This window comes from Urocampus carinirostris, chromosome 7 (assembly GCF_059441175.1).
Source record: "Urocampus carinirostris isolate Australia breed hairy pipefish chromosome 7, RoL_Ucar_1.0, whole genome shotgun sequence".
Classification (NCBI taxonomy): Eukaryota; Metazoa; Chordata; class Actinopteri; order Syngnathiformes; family Syngnathidae; genus Urocampus; species Urocampus carinirostris.
This window is the reverse complement of record NC_142355.1, coordinates 24,649,067-24,674,603: the sequence shown is the minus strand read 5'-3', so window position 1 is coordinate 24,674,603 and position 25,537 is coordinate 24,649,067. Positions and strand designations below refer to the sequence as shown.

The 25,537-nt window shown below is 39.1% G+C and overlaps 3 protein-coding genes across 11 annotated transcripts in view; 1 reads left to right on the top strand and 2 right to left on the bottom strand.

Annotated features, from left to right (window-relative positions):
* Positions 1 to 674: 674 nt before the first annotated feature.
* syt1b (synaptotagmin Ib) lies at positions 675 to 14,594 on the bottom strand. Of its 3 annotated transcripts, none has more exons than XM_088340291.1 (10): positions 14,476 to 14,594; positions 8,190 to 8,340; positions 7,898 to 8,061; positions 7,305 to 7,418; positions 7,059 to 7,226; positions 5,103 to 5,270; positions 3,459 to 3,576; positions 3,164 to 3,297; positions 2,526 to 2,754; positions 675 to 1,159 (listed from the first exon to the last, which is right to left on the bottom strand). In XM_088340291.1, the coding sequence occupies exons 2-9, from the start codon at positions 8,320 to 8,322 to the stop codon at positions 2,551 to 2,553; spliced, it is 1,203 nt and encodes a 400-aa protein (XP_088196417.1). In that variant the 5' UTR covers positions 8,323 to 8,340; positions 14,476 to 14,594; the 3' UTR covers positions 675 to 1,159; positions 2,526 to 2,550. The 3 variants fall into 3 exon arrangements, with proteins under 3 accessions (XP_088196417.1, XP_088196416.1, XP_088196415.1); XM_088340290.1 differs by lacking the exon at positions 675 to 1,159 and adding an exon at positions 13,737 to 13,848 and having other exon boundaries at positions 2,122 to 2,754; positions 14,476 to 14,511; XM_088340289.1 differs by lacking the exon at positions 675 to 1,159 and having other exon boundaries at positions 2,122 to 2,754.
* Positions 7,865 to 23,841, top strand: bbs10 (Bardet-Biedl syndrome 10). 6 transcript variants are annotated; one of them, XM_088340288.1, is made up of 9 exons: positions 7,867 to 8,199; positions 11,282 to 11,355; positions 11,599 to 11,678; positions 14,545 to 14,628; positions 16,209 to 16,408; positions 18,357 to 19,382; positions 19,469 to 19,653; positions 19,730 to 19,871; positions 19,942 to 20,081. In XM_088340288.1, exons 5-9 carry the CDS (start codon positions 16,218 to 16,220, stop codon positions 19,946 to 19,948), a joined length of 1,551 nt encoding a protein of 516 aa, XP_088196414.1. In that variant the 5' UTR covers positions 7,867 to 8,199; positions 11,282 to 11,355; positions 11,599 to 11,678; positions 14,545 to 14,628; positions 16,209 to 16,217; the 3' UTR covers positions 19,949 to 20,081. The 6 variants fall into 6 exon arrangements, with proteins under 6 accessions (XP_088196412.1, XP_088196414.1, XP_088196413.1 ...); XM_088340286.1 differs by having other exon boundaries at positions 7,865 to 8,199; positions 19,730 to 21,161; XM_088340287.1 differs by lacking the exon at positions 19,942 to 20,081 and adding an exon at positions 23,741 to 23,841 and having other exon boundaries at positions 7,870 to 8,199; positions 19,469 to 19,871.
* Positions 23,037 to 25,537, bottom strand: part of cd9a (CD9 molecule a) — a 14,830-nt gene continuing 12,329 nt past the window's right edge. For both annotated transcript variants that reach the window (XM_088340293.1, XM_088340294.1), the window contains exons 7-8: positions 23,769 to 23,852; positions 23,037 to 23,696 (exon numbers count right to left, since the gene is read on the bottom strand). In XM_088340293.1, the coding sequence (XP_088196419.1) occupies positions 23,631 to 23,696; positions 23,769 to 23,852 (150 nt within the window). In that variant the 3' untranslated portion in view covers positions 23,037 to 23,630. The remainder of the gene's footprint in view (positions 23,697 to 23,768; positions 23,853 to 25,537) is intronic.

Here is a 25,537-nt window from a genome sequence, read left to right as displayed (position 1 = left end):
GGGGGGCAAAATGAAAAAAAAATGAAAAAAAGACAACAATGAAGAAAGAAATAACAGAAGAGAGAGAAAAAGAAAGAAAATAAATTCAAAGAAGTAAAAGGCTAGAAAAAAAGAAAGAAAATAATAAAAGAAAGGGTGGAAGGAGAAAGAGGGAGGAAAAGGCAAACAACAAAAAGCAGGAAAAAATAAGAAAAAAGGCGAGGGGAAAAACAGAAAAAGAAAAAATAATAATTAAAAAGGGTTCCCTCTGATCTGTATATTACCAATGATAATGTAATATTATGCACAAAATGAATTAATATTTCTTTAATAAATTATTCTACTGAATTTAAACTGCATTTATTTTTTTATCCTCTCCAGTGAACTTTGAACACATTTAAACATGGGACCTTTTAATCCAAAGCAACTTTAAAGTCAATTGACTGAAATCCCTGCATGACACAACAAAATGTCAAATTAAAATAATAATTTTTCCACGAAACAACAAATAAACAATGAAACACAAAAATAAAATAAACATTTTTTAAAGGTAATCGCGAAACACGTCCCTGGAAAACACTACAAACAAAAATCAAATATATACATCTAAAAAAAATAAAGACAATATACAAAACAATTTTAACACTTTATTCACTCAACAAATTTCAAATCAACAATACAGAATTCACGGGGAAAAAATGCTTAGTCAATCACAAGAAGATAATAAAGCGGCTGTCTATTGTTTGTAATAATGACGCCTGATGAAAGCTGTCGCTGAAATTGCTGTTGGTTATGTTTAACGTGCACTACTGCTGTGCAAAAATATTTGGGGGGTAGTAATAGTTGTGCCCCCCCAGCCCCCAATACATTTAATAGACTGATAGACTCATGTCTGATGACGCCACTGAAGTTAAATATTTTCCATGTTAATTACTTTTTAACAATGTCCAACTGAGTTCAAAGCGCCCATAAGTTTTCTTTTCCACTGCACTATTCGGCTTTTATCTTACTTTTAGCAAAGCTGTTCAGGCAGAACATAAGGTATGAGAAATAGGGAGTAGGGAAATGCTGGAGACTGTCGTCACGTGAGTTTTTTTACTTTCTATTTGTCTGTGTAGCATAAAAATGTGAAGGTAAGAAAAGGCCTGCTCCAAATAAAGTTCAAATTCCAACCCGAACCCTAAGAAAGACAAAAAATAGAACAGTTTGTTCGACCACGTGTTAGTAATGCACGTACTTGCACGTGCATTATGAATGAGCTGAGAATGGCTGTCAACAAGCCAGGAAACGGCAACAGCGGGTAAAAAAAGTTCTCAATTCCGGACAGCTCCTTTAATGTACTATTGTTGCAGACTTTTAGTGAAAATGAAAAATAGAATATTATCATTTTCTTTCGTCGTTTGGACAACATCTTGTAAATTATGCGAGATTTTATGCGTTCGTGCAATAGTTATTTTCCGTGCTAATCGCTGTTGAATTTGGACATGGGCAGAGTACATAGCTAATAAGTGAAAACTTAAATATATAGTCCCAAATTTTCTTAAAAATTGAAACTAAGAAGAGATCCGCAGGTTCGAGAGCATTCTCCATTCCGGCGCCGGTGCTGTGGAATGCTCTTCCCCTTGAGATTCGATCTGCAACCTTAGTGGAACTGTTTGAATCTAGGCTTAAAACACACTTCAAATTTATAGCTTATAAATGACCTATATTTCATGTTGACAACATATGTGTATTGTTTGTTGATGCTACACCCATTGCAACCTGAGCACGGTTTTTATTTAATTTTTAGTTTTATATTATAATCAATTTTTTTGTATTTTATTTTTCATTTCATTTTTTGTTAATGCAACATTCATTGCACTCTAGTCTTTGTGGAAGGGAGATTCTCAAGGTTTCTTCATTTTCCTCATGTTGAGGTTTTTGATTTTTTCCCTGCCCTCAATGTAGGTTTTAGATGAGGGGATGGTGTCATAATAGTCTGTGGTTCGCAATAATCTGTGGTCTGTGCAGCCCTTTTAGACTCTTTGTGATTAAGGGCTATACAAATAAACATGACTTGACTTGGCCTGAATCCAATTGTGTTTCTTGGTTTTATTAGGACGATGAATGTTCCAGCTATTGGCAAAAATAAGTCTGACAAAATTTGTGTTCAATAGCTCTTCAGTTTAATTGGGTATCTGTGAGTTTACATCAGATTGAGAGATACATCGAAACTCTCTGGCATATCAAGAGTAAAACCGGAAACACATTTTTATAGTGCTACATCGAACTATCTTCATTTCTGCCTTTTTTAAAATTCAATTTAAAGTTATTATCGTAAATTAAATGCAGGTTCTATGAATGAGAACCATAACGATTATTTCTTATCCAGGTTCAAAATTTGAATAAATCCCACTTTTAACTTTCACCTTACTTTAATTATAAACACCCTCATATTATTTTTTCTTTCCATATCTTGATCATCTTTACACATTTTTACATTTAATGCCCATTTTGATAAAACACTGGAAAAGGTTCATTAAAGACACAACATCAGAAGAACCTGCCTCAATTGTGGCTTCCTTTAGAGTTTCATTTCTTAGAAATCAGTGCATTGATGTCGTCCTCCGGTTGCAGACTGTGCCACTGCGCAATGGGCCGCCTTGGGTTAGCGAGCATGTCCGCCCAATGATGTTGCACAGTTCCAGCGACACTCGCACCCAGAAGTACTTTCCCGATGGCGTCGTTTTTTCCAATTTTGTCATAGTCCAGCACGGTCACTGCTACCTGCACCTTCTACCAAGAAAGAAATGATGTACAAACAGAAAATAATGCATCTGTAAATTTGTCTTTATACTTAATGGACATCATCAGCTTCATTAATGTAATATTATTCAACATTTTGACCAGAATAGTTCCGAAGAGTCAAAATAGCGGAGCATCTATCTAGGTTGTTAAGGTTTTTCCATGTGTGTGGTTAACAAAGAATTCTGTGCTTGACTGTGAAACTAAAGTGGGCTTTTTTGGGTAAAAGTTCCATTGTATTTTGGATTATGTTTTTTGACCCGAATGCACATCCTCTTTATGGTTACAGTGGCTATATAATTGCTTCATAACAGTTTCTTATTACTTGCCCTTGTATCAATCAATAGTCCTACCTTATTGTGTCTAATGCAAGTGATAATTGGGTGTGCCAGTGTTGTACCTCAATCTGTTCACACGACACTTCAAAGCTGAAGGATTCATTGTAATAAGGATTCAAAGTGTTTTTCTTGATGGAGGTTTTCTTTTTCTTGAGTCTTTTCCCATTCAGCATTAAGTGGATCTTGACGTAAGGGTCTGACGGGGATGGGAATATTCAATGTTGCAGTTCATTTTGCCGAAGGCAACAATATTGATCGCTGCTTAACTCGAGCATTAAGATGTCTTGGTTGATAGTGTTTTACTTGAAAATTGACATTTTTCCTCACTAGGCAAAAAAATATTCATTTTTAACTCACCTGATAACCCTCCTACATCCATTTTCTTCAGATTTTTGGCCTCCAGAATCACTACAGTCAATTTTCCCGCTGTCGGAACATACCTCAAGGACAAACAAATATCTCCAAGCCGCTCACTCTATTACACAGAAAGAGAAATACTGATACTGTAGAGAAATTTCATGTTCGTGCGTGGTACGAAATCAAAAAAGTTCTTGGACAGGAAAAAGTGTAGTTAATCCTAAAGTGACAGAAGGTGAAGCACACCTACACTTTAAAGTTGGTTTATTACAATCCAAGTCAGACCAATTTTTTGGCTTTCAAATGCAATCGAATGTAATTGGCACCCAAATGACAGATAGTTCAGCCCTCAAAACGTTATAAACAAAAGAAAACTGAATGGGAATTTACCCCGAGTAGACAGATTTCCTTGGAAAGTATTGGAAACTACCAAATAATTTACAATTTGTCGCCAAGCATATTTTAGTATGTTTAATGACACCCACGTGAAGTTGACTGTAAACAGAAAAAATGAGAAATATTTCCTCCATCTTTTTGCAGTATTTAAGAAATCATTCAATTAATTAGTGATCAAGGTGGGCAAAAATAGGACCGCACATCAATAGGACCGCGCAATGTATAGAGGTAAAACCCTAGTCATAGATTAAACATATGTACGACTATATTTAAAATCCTGACACTGTTTCATTTTCACTGTCTTGTTACTAATTTCTTCAAAGAAGGTTAGGGCATGGGTTGGCAACCCAAATTGTTGAAAGAGCCATATGGACCAATAAAAAAATAAATGAATAACTGTCACGGTTGCCCATGGCGCCCAATTGGCCCCGCCCGTTTGGCACCAGTTGCGGCTCGTTGACTGATTGGCTTTCCTCCTATTTAAGCTCAGTGCTCTCACTCACCCTTTGTCAGTCCGTCAACGAACCTCTGCACCCGCAAGACGTGTGTTTTGATTCTGTCTAGCATCGATCCCGTCTATTTTGTCCTGTTTTGATATCAGTCTCCGGTCTCCAGTGTCTGGTATCGTTCGCTTTTATCTCGTTCTGTCTGATCTCTGTCTCCAGTCAACTATATCTGTTATCAATCCTGTCAGTCCCGTTCGGTCCGGTATCGGCTCATGTAACGGTTATCGATCACATTGGTCTCTGGCTTCCTGTTGTTCCATGCCGGACTGCTGTCTTTCTTCTTCCGCCCAGCGATTGCCGAATCACTGGCGTTTGAGTTAATGTGCATGACTGCCCCATTCTCGTAAAATAAAGCTTGTGTGAGAAACGTTGCGCATCTGGGTTCTCCTCCTGTTCCGGTTCATGACAATAACATGGTTGGAGTAAAAAAAAAAAAAAAAAAGAAAAATATAAGCTAGGGATAATAGCTTGTACTTTCTGTGCTAAGGAAGGCAAAATATATTGTGTACCAGTATATATCAATTTTTATTGGAATACATTTAGAATGTATGCTTCATGTTGTCTTCCTACAGAAACCATATCATTTTCCATTATCAAACATCTTTGAAAACACACCAAGGATCCACTAGGGAGCACCAAAGGGTCACATGCAGCTCCAGAACTGCCGGTTGCCAACCCCCGGGTTAGCGTTATTCTAGTATATCACATTTACACCACCAAGTCATAAACCTCTGCTACCTACCTCTTCCTTTTCTGCCTTAAGCAGATCCCGCCACTCTTCTAGCGACTGGCTGAAATCCAAGCTGCTCATCGGGATCTTCACCACCCCGATGGCATCATGCTTGGAGAATCGGTCAAAATCGTACACCGTCATCACTAAAGTTTTGCCCCCCAGCTCTGTATACGGTACCTGTATGGCCACACATTGGTAAGGAATATTAGAGCCTTTGTATTTTACAACATAATGAGTGCAGTTTACTTGTGGGGTTTGTGTATCAAACTCATCTTCATCTATTTATGGTTACTCTTAGGGCCCGGTCACACAGCCGTTTGCGTCTGTATCGCGGGTAAAATTTTGCGTTTTTATTTTTTTTGCCCATGGTTGCCCGCGATGGAAAATGCGCAAAATTGGCCAACCCGCTGTTCATCAGTGGTATGCCCGCAAAACAGACGCGGGCGACTGTTCCGCTTCCTCATCGCGTCATTTCCGCGTCATTTTCTCATGTGGACCACGGGTATAAAAGCTGACGAGCCGGCGTTATGCCGAGAAATGCATCCTTGCCGAGATTTGCATCCCCTCGCTACTACAACCACTTTTACCTCGTAGTGATTTATATACGGTGTGCATTACCGTTCAATTACGTTCACAACAAAAACAAAGACGGAATGGTTTAAGTTGTATTACATTCCCAACAAATGCAAGACGAAGTGGATTTGGTTATATGCTCGCCATTACATTCCCTAAAAGTGATATAAAAGTGAGATAAAACGAGGTAAAAGTGGTTGTAGTAGCGAGGGGATGCAAATAACATAACACCGGGCTGTAGAAATCATAACCGCTCAAGACACAGTCCCGTGAAGATCAAGATTTCAAGCTATGGCACCGAAGAAGCCAATATGTTATTATTGTAATAGTTTTTCATTTTTATTTTATTATCTTGTTATGAAATGAAAATAAATGTCAAGAAATAAAAATGGATTAAGACGAGGTCGGCGGCAGTAGCTCAGGAGGTAGAGCGCTCGTCTTGGGATCAAGGGATCCCAGTTCGAATCCCGGCTCGTCCGTGTTATATGTCAAAGTGTCCTTAGGTAAGACACTGAACCCCCAATACCCCTAATAAGCAGGTTAGCGCCTTACATGGCTGCAAGGCCGCTATTGGGAAATGTGAAGCACACTGTAAAGCGCTTTGGGAAGTCATTGACTTGAAAAGCGCTATATAAATGCAGATCATTTCATTTCATTTACGGGGACGGGGATCCATGTTCACCCCCTTGACGTCTCGAGCACAACTGACGTGTGCTCGGCAAATCGCGCTGTATATACGCAGAGAAAGGCGTTTGACGTCACACGCGTAACACGCTAATTTCACGTAATAACACCGCGATACCGGCGCAGAACATGCTATGACCGTGCTCCACCCACGATTACCCGCTGAAATTTCGCGTCCTACCCACGTGTAACCACGCCCTGGCCGCGGCCATAGCACGTCGTTCCGCGTCATCACCTCGTGTGACGCCCGCGGTCAACACGTGGTCTAAAGTTTTGAGCAGCGCAAAACCTTTTCGCGCGGCCAACCGCGTGTGAATTTCCGACCGCGTGTAAAGCACTGCTGTATCTCGTCTATACTGTATGGCGATCTCAAAGCGTCCAACAGCGTCTGCTTCCTGGCAGAAATTTCTGGCCGTGATTCAGCCTCGATACGCCCGTGAAAGGCTGGGTGACCGGGCCCTAAAGTTTTGAGCAGCGCAAAACTTTTTCGCGCTGCCAACTGCGTGTGAATTTCCGACCGCGTGTAAAGCACTGCTGTATCTCGTCTGTATGGCGATCTCAATGCGTCCAACAGCGTCCGCTTCACAGGCAGAAATTTCGGGCCGTGATTCAGCCTCGATACAGACGCAAACGGCTGTGTGACCGGGCCCTTAGTCCTATGAACTATCCCTGAAAATTAAAATCCTTTACAATTCCAAAGGTAATCACCTTAAATGTGAACGTCTCATTGAAATTGGGTTCTAGAGTCTTTCGGTGAACTTTGGTTTCAAACTTTTTCTTCTTGTCCGGGAGCAGATAAACTTTAACATAAGGGTCTGAGCTTCCACCCACATCCATGGCTGGGAGCTCGGCAGCCTGCAAGATGCCCACCACGAGCTAGCGTGAGGGAAAAGAATATTAAAAGTGGGGTGTTATTATTGTAATATGACATTGGGATTTTGGCACACATCTCACCATATTATCAGTGAAGTTGTAGTCCAATGTAAAATGTAGTCTGCCCAACTTCTCATCCTCCTTTGGCTGGATGTCTGATAACTCTGTTTCCGGTTTCTTTTCCACTTTTGGTGGCTGTGTACGGACACACGTTTCTTTATTTCACAAAGTCAAGTCAAGTCATTTTTTTTTGTATAGCCCTTCATCACAAAGAGTCTCAAAGGGCTGTAGGAAAACACTGCCTTCCCTTCGAAATTTAGATTATGTAAAAAGGAAAACCTATAAACTCAAGTAAATCGGATATTTTGCTTTACAAAGCCTTCTTGACCTTTACTGGATCTAACGTTGCATTGTGTCGATGTAGAAAAATTAAAATAATTCCGTAGGACCATCTGCTTTATATTTCTTCTTCTAATATCATCCAGTTTAATGAATGCACAGCTAAATAGTTTGATGATGGTTCATGCACCACCATGCCTAAACAGTACAAAAAGACAATTTAAAGCATTAAGTGCCATGCATCTCTTTATGTGTACATAAAAGTAAGGGGTTTCCACCTCAACTCTTATTTTAGCGCCGTCATACATTACAAAACACAATGCTGCTGGAGGTACCTCTTTAGACCGGACGTTAATGTCAAAATCTTCCTCTTTGCTTTTCTCTTTTCCCCTTTTCTTGTCCTTGTCCTTTTTTAGACATTTTTTCCACCCGCACACAGCAAAGGAGACCAGTACACACAAACTCACGACGCAGAAGGCCGTCACAACCCACGCCGGTGCTACGAAAGGGATGACAGATTTAAGAGAATGAATCGGAATTCTCACTTCAGCCAGAAAATAAATCAGAGAATATACTCATTTTATTGGGCCTTCCCCTAACGTTGAAAATTGGACTAACTCAACTCACTGTGGATTTGGTGAGGCTCGCTTATGAACTTGTCATGAGAGTGGCTTGCAGGCTGTGTTTGGTTTCCTGTGCCATTAGACCACTGAATGGCTTTTGTCGGAGTGATCGGGACTGCTTGGTGGGTTTCTGTCATTTTTCACTCCTGGTTCAACTGAGAAATGATAAACACAATGTCATATTAAAGTGAATAGGAACACTAAGCAAGTATCACCAACATATCAATTCTATAGACCAGTGTTTTTCAACCTTTTTTGACACAAGGCACACTTATTTTCATGAAAAAAGTTGAGGCACACCGTCCGTAGATTAATTGCCAGTATCAGTTTCATGTTGTAGATTTTTTACTTAAATTATCATGTTGCCAAAATGACAATATAAAGTATAAGTATATGCACCTTGAGGACCAAAAGGACTGTTGTAAAGGGCTGTGTAAATAGAGTACTGTACATTTTGCATAAACATTTTTATCATCATTTGTTGTCACCGAGGGTTCAGGAGGTAAACCAAGTTATTCATTCTGGTTAATAATATTGCTGTGATTTGGGATTGTATTACAGTATATGTTTCATCTGTTTTCAAGTTTTATATTATATTTTTTATTTATATTATATTTTATATATTTTCATGATGTTTTTTTTTTTAGAAAAATAACCATCCAAAATTGAGCAAAAATTATTTTCTAGTGGAACCAAACATGTTCCATTATGTTCTAACTCTTTCAGCCTTTTTTGTAAACTATCAAGATATTGTTTTAATTGTGATTTTTACTTTATTACATTTTGTATTTTATTATTTTCTGTTGGAAAATGTTAAACAGCTTCATTAAAAACAAAATAAGTGGTCAATATATGTACCTGTCCGTCTCGTGAGAAGATAATTGCTTTATAAAAAGAGAGAAAGTAAATGCTGCCACCTACCGGTATGGATGAATGAATGAATGTTACAGCAGAGCGATCAATGGCAGAAAGCTATATTTTATTTAAATACTAATAAAACAAGAATAAAATAATAAAATTGGGCAATTTCCTGTGGCACAAGGTGTCACGGCACACTGGTTGAAAAACACTGCTATAGACAATCAGCAATAACATCTCATTAGCTGCACCGCTTATCCTCAGTAGGGTTGCGGGGGTGCTGGAGCCCATCCCAGCAATCATCGGGCAGTGGGCAGGGGACACCCTGAACTGCCAGCCAATCGCAGGGCACACAGGGACAGACAACTCGCTCGCTCATTCACACCTAGGGACAATATGGAACGGCCAATCCACCTGAAATGCATGTCTTTGGAATGTGGGAGGAAACCGGAATGCCCGGAGGAAACCCACGCAAGCACTGGGAGAACATACAAACTCCGCACAGGAAGTCCGGTAGCTGGATTCGAACCCACACAGGAGGTTCCTAAGACCTTAGAACTGTGCCGCACACGCGCTAACCACTGTGCCGCCGTGCTGCCCCAGCAATAACATAGTAAACTGTATTTTTAGGGATAGATACCAACTTGTTTTAGTGTGACATGATACTCTAATTTTGAGTAATCGGCTGAACCGATACCATTCTTTTCCCAAAAGTTTTTTTTCAGGCCTGTTGAAAACAACATACCATCACTAAGGTAACAAATCACCAGAAAAGAATAAAAGGATGATGGGTTGAGGCCAAGGATTAGAGGAGACCCATCCCCTAGATAAACAGATCATTTTAACTCATTATTGTGTCATATCTGTGTTTTTTATCATTATAACAGTTATTTAGATAGATAGATAGATAGATAGATACTTTATTCATCCCCTAAGGGAAATTCACATTTCCAGCAGCATCCCTGAGCTGAGAACAATACAATAATAAAGCCAAAAGAAAACAATATTCAAATACCCAGTGTGACGTGCAAATGCCCACTTTAGCATGTTATATAGATTAACTAAATAGTGCTACACAGAACACATAATGCAGTAAGATCCAATGTAGGTGGTGTGGTTTAATGTGGGCCTTTACTCTGCCGGGTGGAGTTAAAGAGCCTCATGGCATGAGGAAGAAAAGATCTCTTCAGTCTGTCCGTAGTACAAGACAGTGACAGCAGTCTGTCACTGAAACTGCTCTTCTGTCCGGAGATAATGCTGTGAAGCGGATGCGATGGATTGTCCATGATTGACCTCAGCTTTTTCAGTGCCTGTCTCTCAGCTGCTGTTGTTAGGCTGTCCAGCTCTTTGCCCACAACAGCGCTCGCTTTCCTAGCCAGTTTATTGAGACGAGAGGCATCCTTCTTCTTGACGCTGCCTCCCCAACACGCTGCCGCATAGAAGAGGGCGCTTGCCACTACTGTCTCATAGAATATTTTCAGGAGCTTTTTGCAGATGTTGAAGGAGGCCAGCCTTCTGAGGAAGTAAAGTCGGCTTTGCCCTTTCCTACATAGAGCTTCTGTGTTGGCAGTCCAGTCCAGTTTGTTGTCCAGCTGCACACCCAGGTATTTGTAGGTCTGGACAAATTCTACACATTCTCCCTTGATGGTTACAGCCAATTTGGAAATTAATGGAACAGGTTAACTCTATGTGGGATTCTTTCATGAGACTATGAAAATTAGTATGTCAATTTCCCTCTCTCTGCAAAATTGGCACATTTGAAAAAGAAAAACAAACTTAAATGGCAATTTGTATTATTTAGTGCCTCCTAGTGGTGAAAAAAAATATAATTCCTTAAAAAATTATACAAAAATAGGAATTTTAAATACAGTTTTAAGCGAAAATACATGATGGGTTATATGAACGTTTTGTTTTAAATACAAGTAGGTCAAAACATTTGTATTAATTTTACATATCATGAACCTCCCCTAGAGGGACCTGACAACAACCACCTTGCTGCTACGGGTACCCGGAAAATTGAAACCTTGTAAAAATCTTGGCAAAAAATTTAGAGGGAAAAATGGTGCGGTTGGGTACTTTGAGGCTCCGTAGTTAGTACTCTTCTTTGTGCTTTTTGGCACTCGTTTTCAGTTGCACTTAACAAAACAGCGACATCTTGCGGTCAAATAATACACACTGTTGCTTTAAAATCATAACATGTTATTTGACTTACACCATTTTACCTTTTTGTTATTTCAGGTTGCTGGTTGTTGAATTGTCACTAGAAAGCAGCCAATATTGGTATTGGATTACTTCACAATTACAAATACCTGGTATAGTAGTCTACTCGCCCATTTCTATTTATTACAGTACTGTACTGTAAAAGTTAAAGCTTTGATCCAAAATGAAACTCTAAGCTGCTTTTTCACCGCATTTTTAATACATTTCTCTACTATCTCATAAAATGACTTCCTCCTTTAATATCTGTTATCTGAATATATTAATCATGTTTGAAATTAATTGGCAAAATGTGAAAACTAAAGGTTTATGTTTGAACACGTTTTTTCCCTTTTCAGCCATAACAAGTAACCACTCGTGGCCTTGTTTACTCCTGCACCTATTTGCATCCATGACAACACATAAGACATACTTCAGGGTAAGGTACCAGTAAATGTTTATTCCATTCCCCCTTCTTGCAATGCAGTAATCTCGCTGATCAATTGACGTCACAATATTCTCATATGACCGTGGGTGTCAAATGACGGCCCTTTTTCTGCTGTTCAAGCACTAACAGCGAAGCCGGATGTACACAGTTTGACTGCAACTGTGACATTGAGGGCAGAGGGGAACATCACGCTGTGCGCAAGGGTGACAGCTATGTGCCAAGGTCACTGCCATTCCTTGACAAACAACTTTTATTTGGTGCTCATTCTTTTTTATCCCTCCCTATTTATCAACTAAATTACTTTCCCTTATTGGGGTTGTAGGTGAGCTGCAAACAATAAAGTCTTCCATAAACATTTTGTCAACTTAACATGAAGAAGAACCCTGAAGGAAAGCAACAAAAACACATAAAGAAAATACATAAATGGAAGCGACAACTATACAATAGAGCTTTTGTTATAAGAGCAATAAACCTGTCAAGTTGCTTTATCGTTGCATTCTTGGCATTCCTAAAAATCCTGGCATACTAAGGTGATGACTTCACCAAATTCACATTCCTTTATGAAATATGATTTTATGACCAATTAGATTTCATGAGATGGGCAGCACGGGAGCACAGTGGTTAGCTCGTGTGCGGCACAGTTCTGAGGTCATGGAATTAAACCTTGCTGTGAGGAGTTTGCATGTTCTCCCCGAGCTTTCGCGGGTTCCCTCCAGTCACTCCGGTTTCCTCCCACATTCCAAAAACATGCATGTCAGGTTAATTGGCTGGTCCGAATTGTCCTTAGGTGTGAATGAGCGAGTGAGTTGTCTGTCTCTGTGTGCCCTGTGACTGGCTGGCAACCAGTTCAGGGTGTCCCCTGCCCACTGCCCGAGGACAGCTGTGATGGGCTCCAGCACCCCCGTGACCCTACTGAGAATAAGCCGTGCAGATAATGGATGGATGGATGGATGGATGGATGGATGGATGGATGGATGGATGGATGGATGGATGGATGGATGGATGAATGGATGGATGGAGAGATTTCATGAGGGGCTGCACGGCGTCTAAATAGTAGGTGTATCCGCGACACAGTTCTGAGGTCATGGGATCAAATCCAGCTACCAGCCTTCTTGTCCAGAGTTTGCATGTTCTCCTCGTGCTTGCATGGGTTTCCTACGGGTATTTCGGTTTCCTCCCACATTCCAAAAACACGCATGGCGGATTAATTGGCTGGTCCAAATTGACCCTAGGTGTGATTGAGTGACTGAGTTGACAGCTGGGATGGGCTCCAGCACCCCCGCGACCCTACTGAGGACAAGCGGTGCAGATAATGGATGGATGGATAGATTTCATAAATTGTGATGTATCTATGGCTCGTCATATTTATGCATCATGATTGACTTATGACCTGTCATATTTATGAATTGTGATTTATTTAGGATCCAACATTTTAATGCTAGTAAGTTGTTAAACTAGGATTTATGACTGTCTTAGCCCAAGACGAAAACATGTCATGACTAAACAGAGGTCTCCAACATGGTGCCCGCAGGCTCTAGGCAACCCCCTTTAAGATTACCTGAGTACTTTGCGGACGGGTTCTGAAAATACCTCACCAGCTATGGGTAATTGTGATTTTCCAGGAAATTTGATTTCCAAGTGGCATGATGTTTTACTGCTTGATTGAGGCTATTTAACTGAACTTCTAATCATTTCAACCTGGCAATAATTAACATACAACATATTATAACTTGCTAAGTTGTCATTTCAGAAATTCATATCAGTGTAGGTACCCTTCATGCCCATCAGTAACAAAAAGCTTCAAAATGTTAGTGGACTCCTGTGTTAGAGCCACACCAGAATTTACGCCATCATTCTGCCTAGAATATATATGATTATATATATATGAGTCATAAATCACAATTTCATAAGTAATTTGCATTGAGATGGCATGTCGTAAATTGATCATAATTCATAAATATTATGGGTCATAAATCAATTAAAGGGGTCAGCACGGCAGCGCGGTGGTTAGCGCGTGTGCGGCACAGTTCTGGGGTCATGAGATCAAACCTTTCTGTGTGGAGTTCGCATGTTCTCCCCATGCTTGTGTGGGTTTCCTCTGGGCACTCCGGTTTTCTCCAAAAACATGCATGTCAGGTTAATTGGCCGGTCCGAATTGTCCCTAGGTGGGAATGAGCAAGTGAGTTGTCTGTCTCTGTGTGCCCTGCGACTGGCTGGCAACCAGTTCAGGGTGTCCCCTGCCCACTGCCCGAGGACAGCTGTGATGGGCTCCAGCACCCCGCGATCCTACTGAGGATAGGCAGTGCAGATAACGGATGAATAATGGAAATCAATTATACGTTTTAAAGAAATTCAAAAACATGCAAAGTTAGGAACGTCAACAAGCTACAATTAAACAATAACAACTTGACAGGTGTATGCCTTGTTTGATGAAAGTTTTGCTTATATTTCTCTTTAATGGACTTTGAACGAAAAACTTTTCAACTCAGATCAGAAATGCTAACAGTTATAAATTTGCAATTCAAGGTTTACTTAATTTACACGGTTTTACATCTTCAATATTGTACTGCAATGCATTCTATTTATTTTTAAAATCCGATTCATAGTAAATGTTTTCTATGTCCATATATAAAAAACTCATACTCAAAATGTTGTTAATGTGTGCATTATTTAAGTAAAATGTGTTTATAACAAGCCAATGAAAAGGGATTTTATATTGAACAATTAAAATGTCCACTGTCAAATAAAGTTTAAAGCACAAAATTAAAAAATATAAAGACAGACTTACCAATATCCTGACGGTCGACACAGCAGCAGTGTCTGGACTCACTATTGCTCCTTTTCTTCCTCCACATAGAGAGATGACGAGGAGGATGAGGGAGAGAGAGGATGGCAGCACTGGACAGGACAGGCGGAGGACACGCATGTGGTATGGGACAGAGTAAGTGTGATGTTCTTTCGTGTTTTTTCACAAAGTTTCAAGAGACGTAAAGATAAACTGTATCGAATAGTTTTGAATCTGAACTTTGGTCACTTTGCATTCTATCACCAAACCTTAATCATAGGAGTCTCATGGGAGTGTGGTTTATTTTCGTCTGTCTCATCCATACTGATCACCTCCATCGGACCACTTATGAATATTCATCAGGGCACTGCCGTGACACCGCTTTTTAAAAGCTTGTTAGCATATTGAAGGTTCAGCAATAGATTTCGCATCAACATTCAGGTTAATCATACGAGGAGCTTTATTTGGGTTTGTGTGCTTACACACACGCTACGGTACTCTCGCTGCCTGATTTAGAAACCTGGGATGTGGTTTCTGCAGGAGATCAAGTTCCAGACCCAGGCCATGTTCACCTTGAAATGCCAGAAATGAGCAAGCAGTGTAGGGGAGACCGGTAGTTACGGGAAAGGCGAGGAAGGTTGCGCACAAAGAGGATTCAAGGACGCATTCTATCATTTTTGACAAAGGTTGAGGTCAATTTGCCTCCATAAAACACTATATAGGCTTTTTTTGTGGGTGTCATTGAGGGATTATTTCCAAAGTTTCAAAGTAAATATTGCAACAAAATCAACAAGAAATAACAACTGATGTCACTAAAAATAGTGTATGCACTTTATGTATTTTTTACAGCAGCTGAGTGCAATAAATCGAAACCTTATTTAATATGCAAGGAAACTTATTTTTTGATTAGTCGAATAAGAAGCAAACAAAACATGTTTCAGATTTTTTTAAAACAGTATGTAATAAAAAATTAAAGTTTTGTACGAAAAAAATTGCTGGTATTCCAAATTGTAAAACGGAGTATTCGCCTACCCTTTTCATAGATTTGTGAAATTGTTATACTGTACTGCATTACTTATGCAAGGAAACCGATGAGTCGAATTTTAATTACATGTAACTCATACTGCCGTACGCTAAGCGGCAGTCGTGTCCATTGATCAACATTGTGTATACGTACCTTGCAACAGAAGAAACGCCGTCTCCAGGATACAGATAAAAGCGTTCTTGTTTGGATTCCGTAATAGTGAGTTGTCTCGTGTGATAAAATGTTATTACGTCTATGTGTTTATCAGCAGGATTTCGCATTATTTTGTTTGGAAGGAAGGAAAAGGAAAATACAAAAACAAATGCAGGGATCTGCTAGCAGTGAAATAGCTAGTTAGCAGATGCTAATGCGTTACAATTGTTTATATTGCATGGTATTTTGGGATGTACTGTACTTTTTAAAGCGACACAAAGCTTTCTTTTAATGAATCCATCTTGTCTGGTTGAACTTCTCACGAATAGCGTTAATTTCTCATTCTTTCCTCTCGAAAATCTTGCATGGGAAAAAAGAATTAATGTGCATCATTTGCAAGGCAGATGAAGACAAACAATTGCTTTTATTTAATTCTAATGTTGATCCAAATGGAATGAGGGTGAAAACTACAATGTATTGAGTGCAGTTTTTCGTGTGTTGGTCACATGTATTCAAACCACATAGGATTTGTAAATGATCTTTTGGTATTTTTTTGTAGTGATTTGGAATGCCATCAGTGCAGCACCTTCATCAAAAGCATGTCCTGCAGACCGTGTGCGCACTGGAGGCTGTTGTCCTACGCACCTTTGGTCCCGAAGGGGGCCAGGTGCTTTTCATAAAAGACACTGGACATGGGATGTTGAGTCGCAATGGGACACGAATTCTCACGGCGCTAAGACTTGAGCATCCACTTGCCAGGTAAGTAAAATTACTTATGACTCACTCCCTTGTAGTGTAGTAATCATGTCCGTGATCCAATAATAATTCTGTGGTATAGAGCGATAAAATTGGTTTGCAACACCTTTGTCAGCATTTGATGTGTTTGAAATGTTCGCTTGTCAAGCTTGATACTACCATCAATGGTGTAAACCTGTTGTTATTGTTGTTTTGTTTTTGTTGTCCAATCATAATGTGTCAGTCTTTAATTCAAATTGTGATTTTGAGAGTAGAGTGTGAAATGCTTTTCAATAATACAATGGGATTGGGAAATGTAATCCAATGACAGCTTTTACAGGCTGCAAGATAATCCTTTCAAGTTGACACATTTACTGTCCAGTTTGTTAAACAAGGCATCCAGAAAATGTGTTTACAAAAAATCAGCTGAATAGATGTGTGGGAGGATGTTTTTAAAATAAGTATTTATACTTTTTGCAATTCCATACATCACACCATTAGCTGTACTAAAATAATCTTTTTATTCATTTGAGGTTTCCCATGGATCCTTGAAAAGTCTTAATAGGCATTGAGGAGGGTAACGAGGACAGCAGAGAAAATAATCGGGACTACACTTCCCTCCATTCAGGACATTGGCCAGAAGCACTGCCTATCCCATGCTAAAAACATTACCGGGGACCCCTCTCACCCCCATCATGGACTGTTCACTCTGCTAGCCTCTGGGAAGAGGTACTGCAGTGTGCGGTGCAGGACCACCAGGCTCCGCAATAGTCTAGTCCCCCTGGCCATTAGACTGTTAAATGGTCAATCTAACATATAGTTAACTTAAATCTAAACGGCTGCTAATCTGACTTTTGCACTACTGGCAGTTTTTTTTATAGCTTGCCACTCCTTGCACATTGCTCTCTGCACTATTGTAATTACAGCGTTATTGTTACAGTGTTAATGTTACTGTGTACCTGACTTGTTAACCTGACTGCCCATTTTGCGCATCTGGTTAGCTACTCTTCTTGCACTATCGGCACTATGGTAAAATACTATACGTAGCCAAAATACAATACAACATTATTTATATCTGTACATTCAAGGAAACTGTGGGGGTCAGATGCATCGACATTTCGTTCTGTATACACGTGTACTAGAATGACAATAAAGTAGATCTGAATCTGAATCTGAATCTGAATCTGAATGAATTATTCTAAAAATAAGTACTTAATTGGCATTAAAATTTCTTAAATCCAATTTTCAAAAGACTTCAAAATGTAGTAACATTCGATTGTCCACATCCAGGGAGTCAGAGTTTTATTTTTCCAAGCAGGTGTATGATGCTACACTCAAAATTGGTCATGAATATTGCAGTGTTGTTTTTACCAAAAGGTTTTTCACTCACCCAAAAGGTAATTTTTCATGCGTCATGATAAAAATGCTACATGAATGTAGCAGAAGAGGTCTTTTGAATTAGTTCTCTGCCAGTTTTGACTGATCCATTAAATACTGTAAACATCCTTTCTATGACTTATGTGTGCACAGTCTACTTATCTGTTAAACTGTCTACACGTGTGTCTTAGTATAAGTGTGTCCTAGCATAGTGTTTTTTGTTTTTTGTTTTTTTTTATTTTAGTTTTGAGACACAGAGGGTTGAGAGAAGCGCAGTTTCAGTTCTCTGTTTTTGCTGCAGAATTGACAATTTAGCCGACTTTGAATTAACTATTGATTGTTTTTGTTATATTTATTTCAATTGTTTTTTGTCAACTTGTACTTTAATTTGATTTCAAAAGTCATTAAATAAGTCCTAAAAAGTCTTGAATTTAACTTGCTTTAAGCTTTAGGAACCCTGAGTGTCTCTGTGGCTTAAAAAATCATTCAACTTAGAAAAAAAAAATCACAGACAAGTCAATGTGGCTAGAGAATGGCAATTTAAAATGTAAAGACATTTAACAAAACACCCTTATTTTCCTTTCATTCATTTTAGGATGATAGTTGAGTGCGTCTGGAAGCACAGTGAGAAAACAGGAGATGGATCCAAATCATTTATCCTCCTTTTGGCATCACTGTTACGCACTATTTACACAGCAGCTTCGAAAGATCCAAATGTATCTCGGTGCTATAACTCAAAGGAAGCAGTTGAGTCTGCCACCGCCAGACGCCTGGCTGACCACATACTGGCTTTTGCATTGGAGAAGTTGGATGACCTGATTGCGGCTGCAGTGGCACCCTGTGGATCCAGTCTGCCCGTGGAAGATTTGACTCAAAGTGCAGCAACTAAATTAGATAAGGTTCGTGTTGAATCCTTGTTGGCATCTTTTTTTCATACCCGTTTGGGTTATGCACATTGTGACTTCATGGCCGGGCTCATTTCCAAACTTCTCAGGAATTGGATGTATGAAAAGGATGAACATTGTAGAGGAGACAAGATCACAGTTTTTCAAGGCAGTTTGGCCGTAAGCTTAAATGGCTCTGAATCAGATGCATGTTGTGCGTCACTGCAGTTTTTAAATGACAATTTTCCTGCTCTTCACACACCGGTGTTTGGCTTTCCTGTTAGCTGCTCACGTTTGATTGACGGGCAAGTCATTCATCGGGACTTCGCCACTCACTACCATGGCGATTACCAGCATCCAGTCAATGCCGTGGTTTTTACTGTATCACTGCAACCTAATTGGCTGGATGGAAATGAAATGCTTGAGATCGGGAACGGACCCCACAGAAAGAGCATCATGGACTTCAGTGCCTGGGCGGAAACCTCACTGGAACATATTTTTGCTACTTTAAAGACTCTTGGAGTTTCCGTCTTGCTGTTTGATGCCAAACAATCCGAAGCCGTTATGACTTTGGCGACGCAGTCAAGCATGTGCGTAGTGGAATGCATCGACAAAGAAGAACTCATGGTTTTCCTCCAATTGAGCAGGGCCATGGCTGTTTCAGACTGTCAGAGGATTAAACTTGAACATATTGCCTCTTTGGAATTTTGTCGACCAATTCTTCTAGGAGCTCATAGGTGAGTGTGTATTTATGACAGCACAATGTTAATAACAGCCTCATGTGTTTTGATGCTCACAACTGCCTTTTTTTCCTGTTCCACAGATACGTTCACGTGGCCTTTTCAAATCCCAGACCAAAGAAGCCCTGCAGTCTCATCCTTTGCGGCTTGGGTGAAGGGCAAACTAATCAATATGCTGATGCCACTCAGGACGTTATCCGTACATTGTGTACAATCTGGGAACCACAAGGTTCGACCTCGATTTTTCCAGGATGCGTCATACCCGCCGGTGGGATTTTTGAAATTCTCTTACATCACACCCTCTTAGAACAGGGACGCTCCGATGCCATCTTTTCCGTTGTTAGCCATCTCTTGGCAGACACATTGCTGCATTTTTCCCGACATATTTACTCTGACAGTCCCAGACGTTTCTTGGAGATTCAATCACAAGTCTGGAACCTCTATCGTAATCCTTTCCAACCTGACGGAATATCATGTGGACTACAGGTTAGCCAAGAAAATCATGTTGAGAAAAGTTCTCAAGGAGACACTAAACCAAGTGCATATTTTTTTTCAGGACTTGAATCGGTTTCCTGTAAATATTATCTCATTTTGGCTGTGCTGCAATGCGCCAGAAGCCTCCTTCGAGTGGACACTGTGTTGCACATTTCAACTGAATTGCATCCAAAATCAGCAAAACACAATCATTCCTCAGATGATGAAGACTAAATTTACCATATATTTACTTATATTTTTACTTATATTAAATAACATCATGTTTTTTACATTTTAACATAGGAGTTAATTTCAGAACTTAATTCTTTATTATGTTAATCATTTTATCTTTTACTAACGCTAATTTTAAAATGCAGAATTTCCTTCAAATCAAGCTTGCATTAGAAAACTATTGGGGAAAAAAATGTACCCAGTTTTTGTCACTAATAGACCAAGCCTATACTGTAGTTGGGTCGATTTTACCCAATTTAGTTGGTTTTGGGCACCACCAGATTTATTTTTCAAGAGCAGAAATGAAACAAAAAAATTTGTTTTTTTTTTAAACTCCTCTGAAATTGGTAGTTTGGTAAACTCACCACCCAAAATCGGATAAAGTCTTTAAAAAACAACAACAAAAAAAAACAGTTTATTTATTTGAAGACAAAACAAAAAATATTGTAAATTCTGTTTAAAAGACAAATAACTCATCAAAAATGTGGTGCTTTTGTAGCAAACAACCCAAAAATTGTGTTGTGTTGTTCTGCACTATCTAATAAAGGTTGATAACGCAATCAAGTAAAAGATTGGGTCGTTTTGTTCAAAAACACCAACAAAGTTAGATCAAATAGACCCAATAATTAGTGTTTTAGAGTGTATGCAGCTGCATAGAGGTCATGTGTGAACTATATTATTATAGTTTAGTATCTACCCTGAGGCATTACAACTAACCTCTGTAATTGAATTATTTATTTAGGTTTGAAAAAAAAATGAATGTACTTAGGAGGGTAATTGTGAATAGAGCACTGCATTTATTTGAGTGGAAGACGCAATTTGGGAAAATACCAAGATGAATGTAGCTGTAATTAAGCATTTTCGCAAAACTTAACATGTCATAAGTGTTACTTTTTTTCTGTGTATGGTATGTTAAAGGAAAATTCCAAACCATTTTTAGATCTGACCTGGTGGATTTGTAATCTATTTGATGAAAAACTAACAGCTCATGAGTTATTTGTGAAACTGACTAGTTCTTTCCCAGCTTTTTAAAGTAGTCTTTCTTTTACACACTAAAATATTTAAACTGTTTGTTTTAGATGACTTCTACTTGATGCACATCAATTCTAGCTTGCTTGCTTTTCAATCTAAAATCGTTGCCAGCCCCTGTGTTTATTCTGGCCTTTCAACTGATTTTTTTATCTACATCTTTCCCTTTTTTCTTTTAGTTGCTCTTTTCCCCCAGGCCACTGCAAAACAAACCCAGGGAACAACGCGCACTTATAAATTTACACACATTCCGTTTTATAATCAGCGTTATCTATAGCAAGTGGCTGGGGTGGAGATCTTGTTGTCAAACACCAAATCACTATGTACTTCCCTGTACCATAATTACACTCAAAAAAAGGTCTAATAATCACAATGAGTAGGTTAAAATCAATTTGAGTCATGGGTTTTTCAAGCTTATTAGCTCAAATTAAAAAAAATGTTGTTTCAATCTTGCTCTTTACAAAATGAAATCCATTCCACTTCTTGCATCTAAACAATCGCAGTACCTCGATTCGCTACTGCTCTTGTTCTTGGACTGTGCCAATATTGCAATTACTTATCCTCTGTTTAAAATACCAACTTGGATATTGTGGATGTTGGGTCTTCCTCTGTAAGGGTGCAGCATAAAATAAAGAAATCGACCTTGTGCAATCCGTATGCCAGAAGTTGGGGCTGTTTTTAACGATAATTCTACTTGATTTATGATAGAAAATGGAGAATTTTGATGGCTTGTACCACTAGGGTCTTTACAATAACTTTTTTCAATTCATACCTGTCATACCTCAGCCAATTGCGCCACTTATTAATTATTGCAATTCCCCTTAAGTGATAAAAAAAACTAACAAAGACAACATGGAACCTATTTACTCACCGCAAGACAGACTATGTAGAATGAAAACTAATATAATTTGTGTAAACAAGTGTATTTTATTGACCTATTGAACTACGCAACCTATTCTTTCATCAGCTTTCTTGGTTCTTTCCCCACTTGTAGTAAATGTAATGTTGCTTAACACACGTAGCAGTGCCGGATTCTGCAGGCTTCATCTTGTTGGAATTATATACATAAATGTATCCTACAGTTGACATTGATATGTTGTAAGTGTTCTCAGCCCTTTTTGTATAGTTTTCAGCCGTAAGCTGTTCTTCAAGGCCATGAGTTGTTTTTTGTTCAGTCTGTCTCACATTCCAGTGGGTGCACCCTGACCTGGAATATGCAATAACTCAAGTTGTTTTTAAGAAGAAAGGAGGAGAGAGGCCACCTGTGATCATCGGGTGGAAAGCAGGCCGTGCGAAAGATTTAATTAACTCCGCAAAGCAACAGTCAGAATGAAGTCTCCACCAGTAAGATAGAGCCCTTCCTTTGGAGGCGGAAACTTATGGACAATACAATAAAAGTAGGATACAGAACCAAGACGGGGCTTTGCGACGGGGCCACAGAGAAGAGTGAGGAGGAGATTTGTAACAGCCCGGTCTCCGCCGCTCTCATTATAATGATTATTAAAATAACCAATTCTCAATGACCGATTCTCTATGTCTTCTTTTATTTCAGAGCGTTTTATTAAAAATGTTGGGGACTTAAACCTAACACATCTTCATTAACAATTTACAATTATGTTGTCGTCTGCTACCAGTGACCTACACGATTAGGATTAGAGCCAAATAAACAAGATGAGATCGCTCGAAATAAAACCATGTTTCGGTACTTAAATTGCTACACGGCATACACAATTTGAAATGAACAAAAAATGTATGTTATATGGGGAAAACGTATAAGTAATGTCATGTTTAAATTGATTGGTATGTCAATTCTAAGAGTATAATCATGGTCCAGACCCATTTCTGTTTTAGATACATTAAAGTTTTTGAAGTTATGGAAAGTTTAGGAGAAAAAAAATAATTTTTTTTTCAATATAATTCACTTTTGTTTACTTAATTCTTTTATTGTCTGTATTGCATGAATCAAACATGTTCAGTAGAGTGAAAAAAAAATTAAAAACACATACAGTAACATCAAACATGCATTGATAAAGAAAACTTGAAAGACAAAACATTTAAAAATACGTGGACCTACAAAATGTCACAAAGAATAATACTTGTTGCTAAATTACAAAAGGTGTTTACATCTTAGAATCCTGTTATTACAAACTACAGTAATTAACTCGTTCATTTGGCAGTTGATGCATTCTGTCAAAGAGGCTTGGGACGAGGTCCAAAACTCTTAGCAGGCCTCAATAGAGATAATATTAATAAAAAAACAAGCTTATCGAGTAAGATCTTTTGCCTGAGCACCAAATTCATTTGTGTGATTTAAATGTGTTTACATCCCCCACTAAAGCACAGATGGCACCCACTTTATAGCTGGGCCTGAACAACCGTATATGATGACATAGGGTATGATAACCCACCCTCATTGTGCGAGCAGTGTTTCTACTGGCTGTGGGAAGCCACGTGACTCTGGGAACGACATCATGCAACATTAACAAGGACTCCATAATGTGTCTGCGGGTGTCACACCACTTCCCGCGACTTCCTGATGGCGCAGCAGAGGAGCATGCTGAAAATCATCCCTAACACCTGCCAAAACAAAATAAATTGAGTTGCATGCATTCTTATTTCAGCGTCACGACAAGGCCAACCGTGCATTACCATAATGACACCTATAGTGATGCCCACTCCTCCTATGACGTGCAGCTTGGAATCAAACACTGCATCAATGGCTTCAAAGCAGCTCTGCAACAAAGTAAGAAGCACAACATTCATTTGGGGCCTTTCCAAGAACAATGTTGTTACGACTTGAGGGTTGCACTAGCACTCGAGTAAAACCATTGTTGCCATAGAAACCGCATCAAGGGGGCTGAAGGAATGTGTCTGCGACGGAAAACTGACAGCCCACACCATCATTATGTGTCTTTACCATGTAATTACACCAACTCTCGCTCTGATAAAGCTTTAATAGTTTAAGCAGGACTGACGTATCTCGTGGATCCCATGCTTCTTTTTCCATCCCCTTAAAGACACACAATTTTTTTGCATTTACTTTTAAAAATCTTTTTATTAGATTGTAATTTGAATTAACTGATTTTCTTCAAAAAAAGCACCCCACACAAGGGTAATCCCCCTTCCAGGATGACCAGGTTGCATTAACAAACAATACAAAGACTAATAGTCTGTACAGCCCTGAGACTTCTTGTGATTAAGAGCTATACAAATAGACATGACTTGACTTGACATTTTTTCTTCAATTAATCACGCTTCACGGATCCCTTAACCACCTGGGTCTAGGCGCACCACTTCCTGTGATGTGTCTTGGGCAAGCACACCCTGGCGGGGCCAATCTCTCTCCAGGCCATTTTTGTATAGGTTATCAAGTCAAGTCACATTTATTTATATAGCCCTTAATCACAAAAATGTCTCAAAGGACTGCACAGGATTACAATTACACCATCGCCTGATCTTAAACCAACATGCGCGCAAGGAAAAACTCAAAACCTCAGCGAGAGGAAAAATGAAATGCTTAAGAAGGGGCCTCACAAGTGGTATTCCCCCCTTCCAGGATGACAAGGGTGGAATAGATTTAGCATTTAGTCACAGTACGCAAACATAATATCTGGTTATGTATTCATTATGCATAACACATAAATAACTTGAATAAAGATACCAAAATATACAAAACGCAAAGCCTTTATCGGACAAAGAGACTTTGAGCCTTTTACCCCAAAAATTGTTTTTCAAGAAAAAATATGAAAGCATCAAGTGATACAATGCATATTGTAAGATTTGAATATTAACAAAACCGGCCTTCTCTAAATCTTGGAACAAAATAGTCTTCCCCCAGTGATTCAGGATCTAGTATGAGTATTGTACAGACATTATAATTAAACTATAAACAATATTTTACCATGAAAGTTTGTTTTCAAAATATAAGACATTTGAAATTTCTCTGGATACATTTGAATTCCTCATACTCAAAGTACATGAAATGAAATGAAATGAAATGATCTGCATTTATATAGCGCTTTTCAAGTCAATGACTTCCCAAAGCGCTTTACATTGTGCTTCACATTTCCCAATAGCGGCCGTGATCTGTGCAGCCATGTAAGGCGCTAACCTGCTTATTGGGGGTAATTGGGGGTTCAATGTCTTACCCAAGGACACTTCGGCATGTAACACGGACAAGCCGGGATTCGAACTGGGATCCCTTAATCCTAAAACGATCGCTCTACCTCCTGAGCTACTGCCGCCCCAGTACAATGTATCGTATTTTGATAATTTTAACTTCTCTCTATTAAAATTAAAAACTCATCCTCTGATTAGCTAAATAATAATCAGTTTGCTCATTCAAAAAAAGAAATTCTCCCAGAAAAATGTTAATATTAAAATAAGCTTAAGAATCCCTCATCGCGGACATGTTTGCT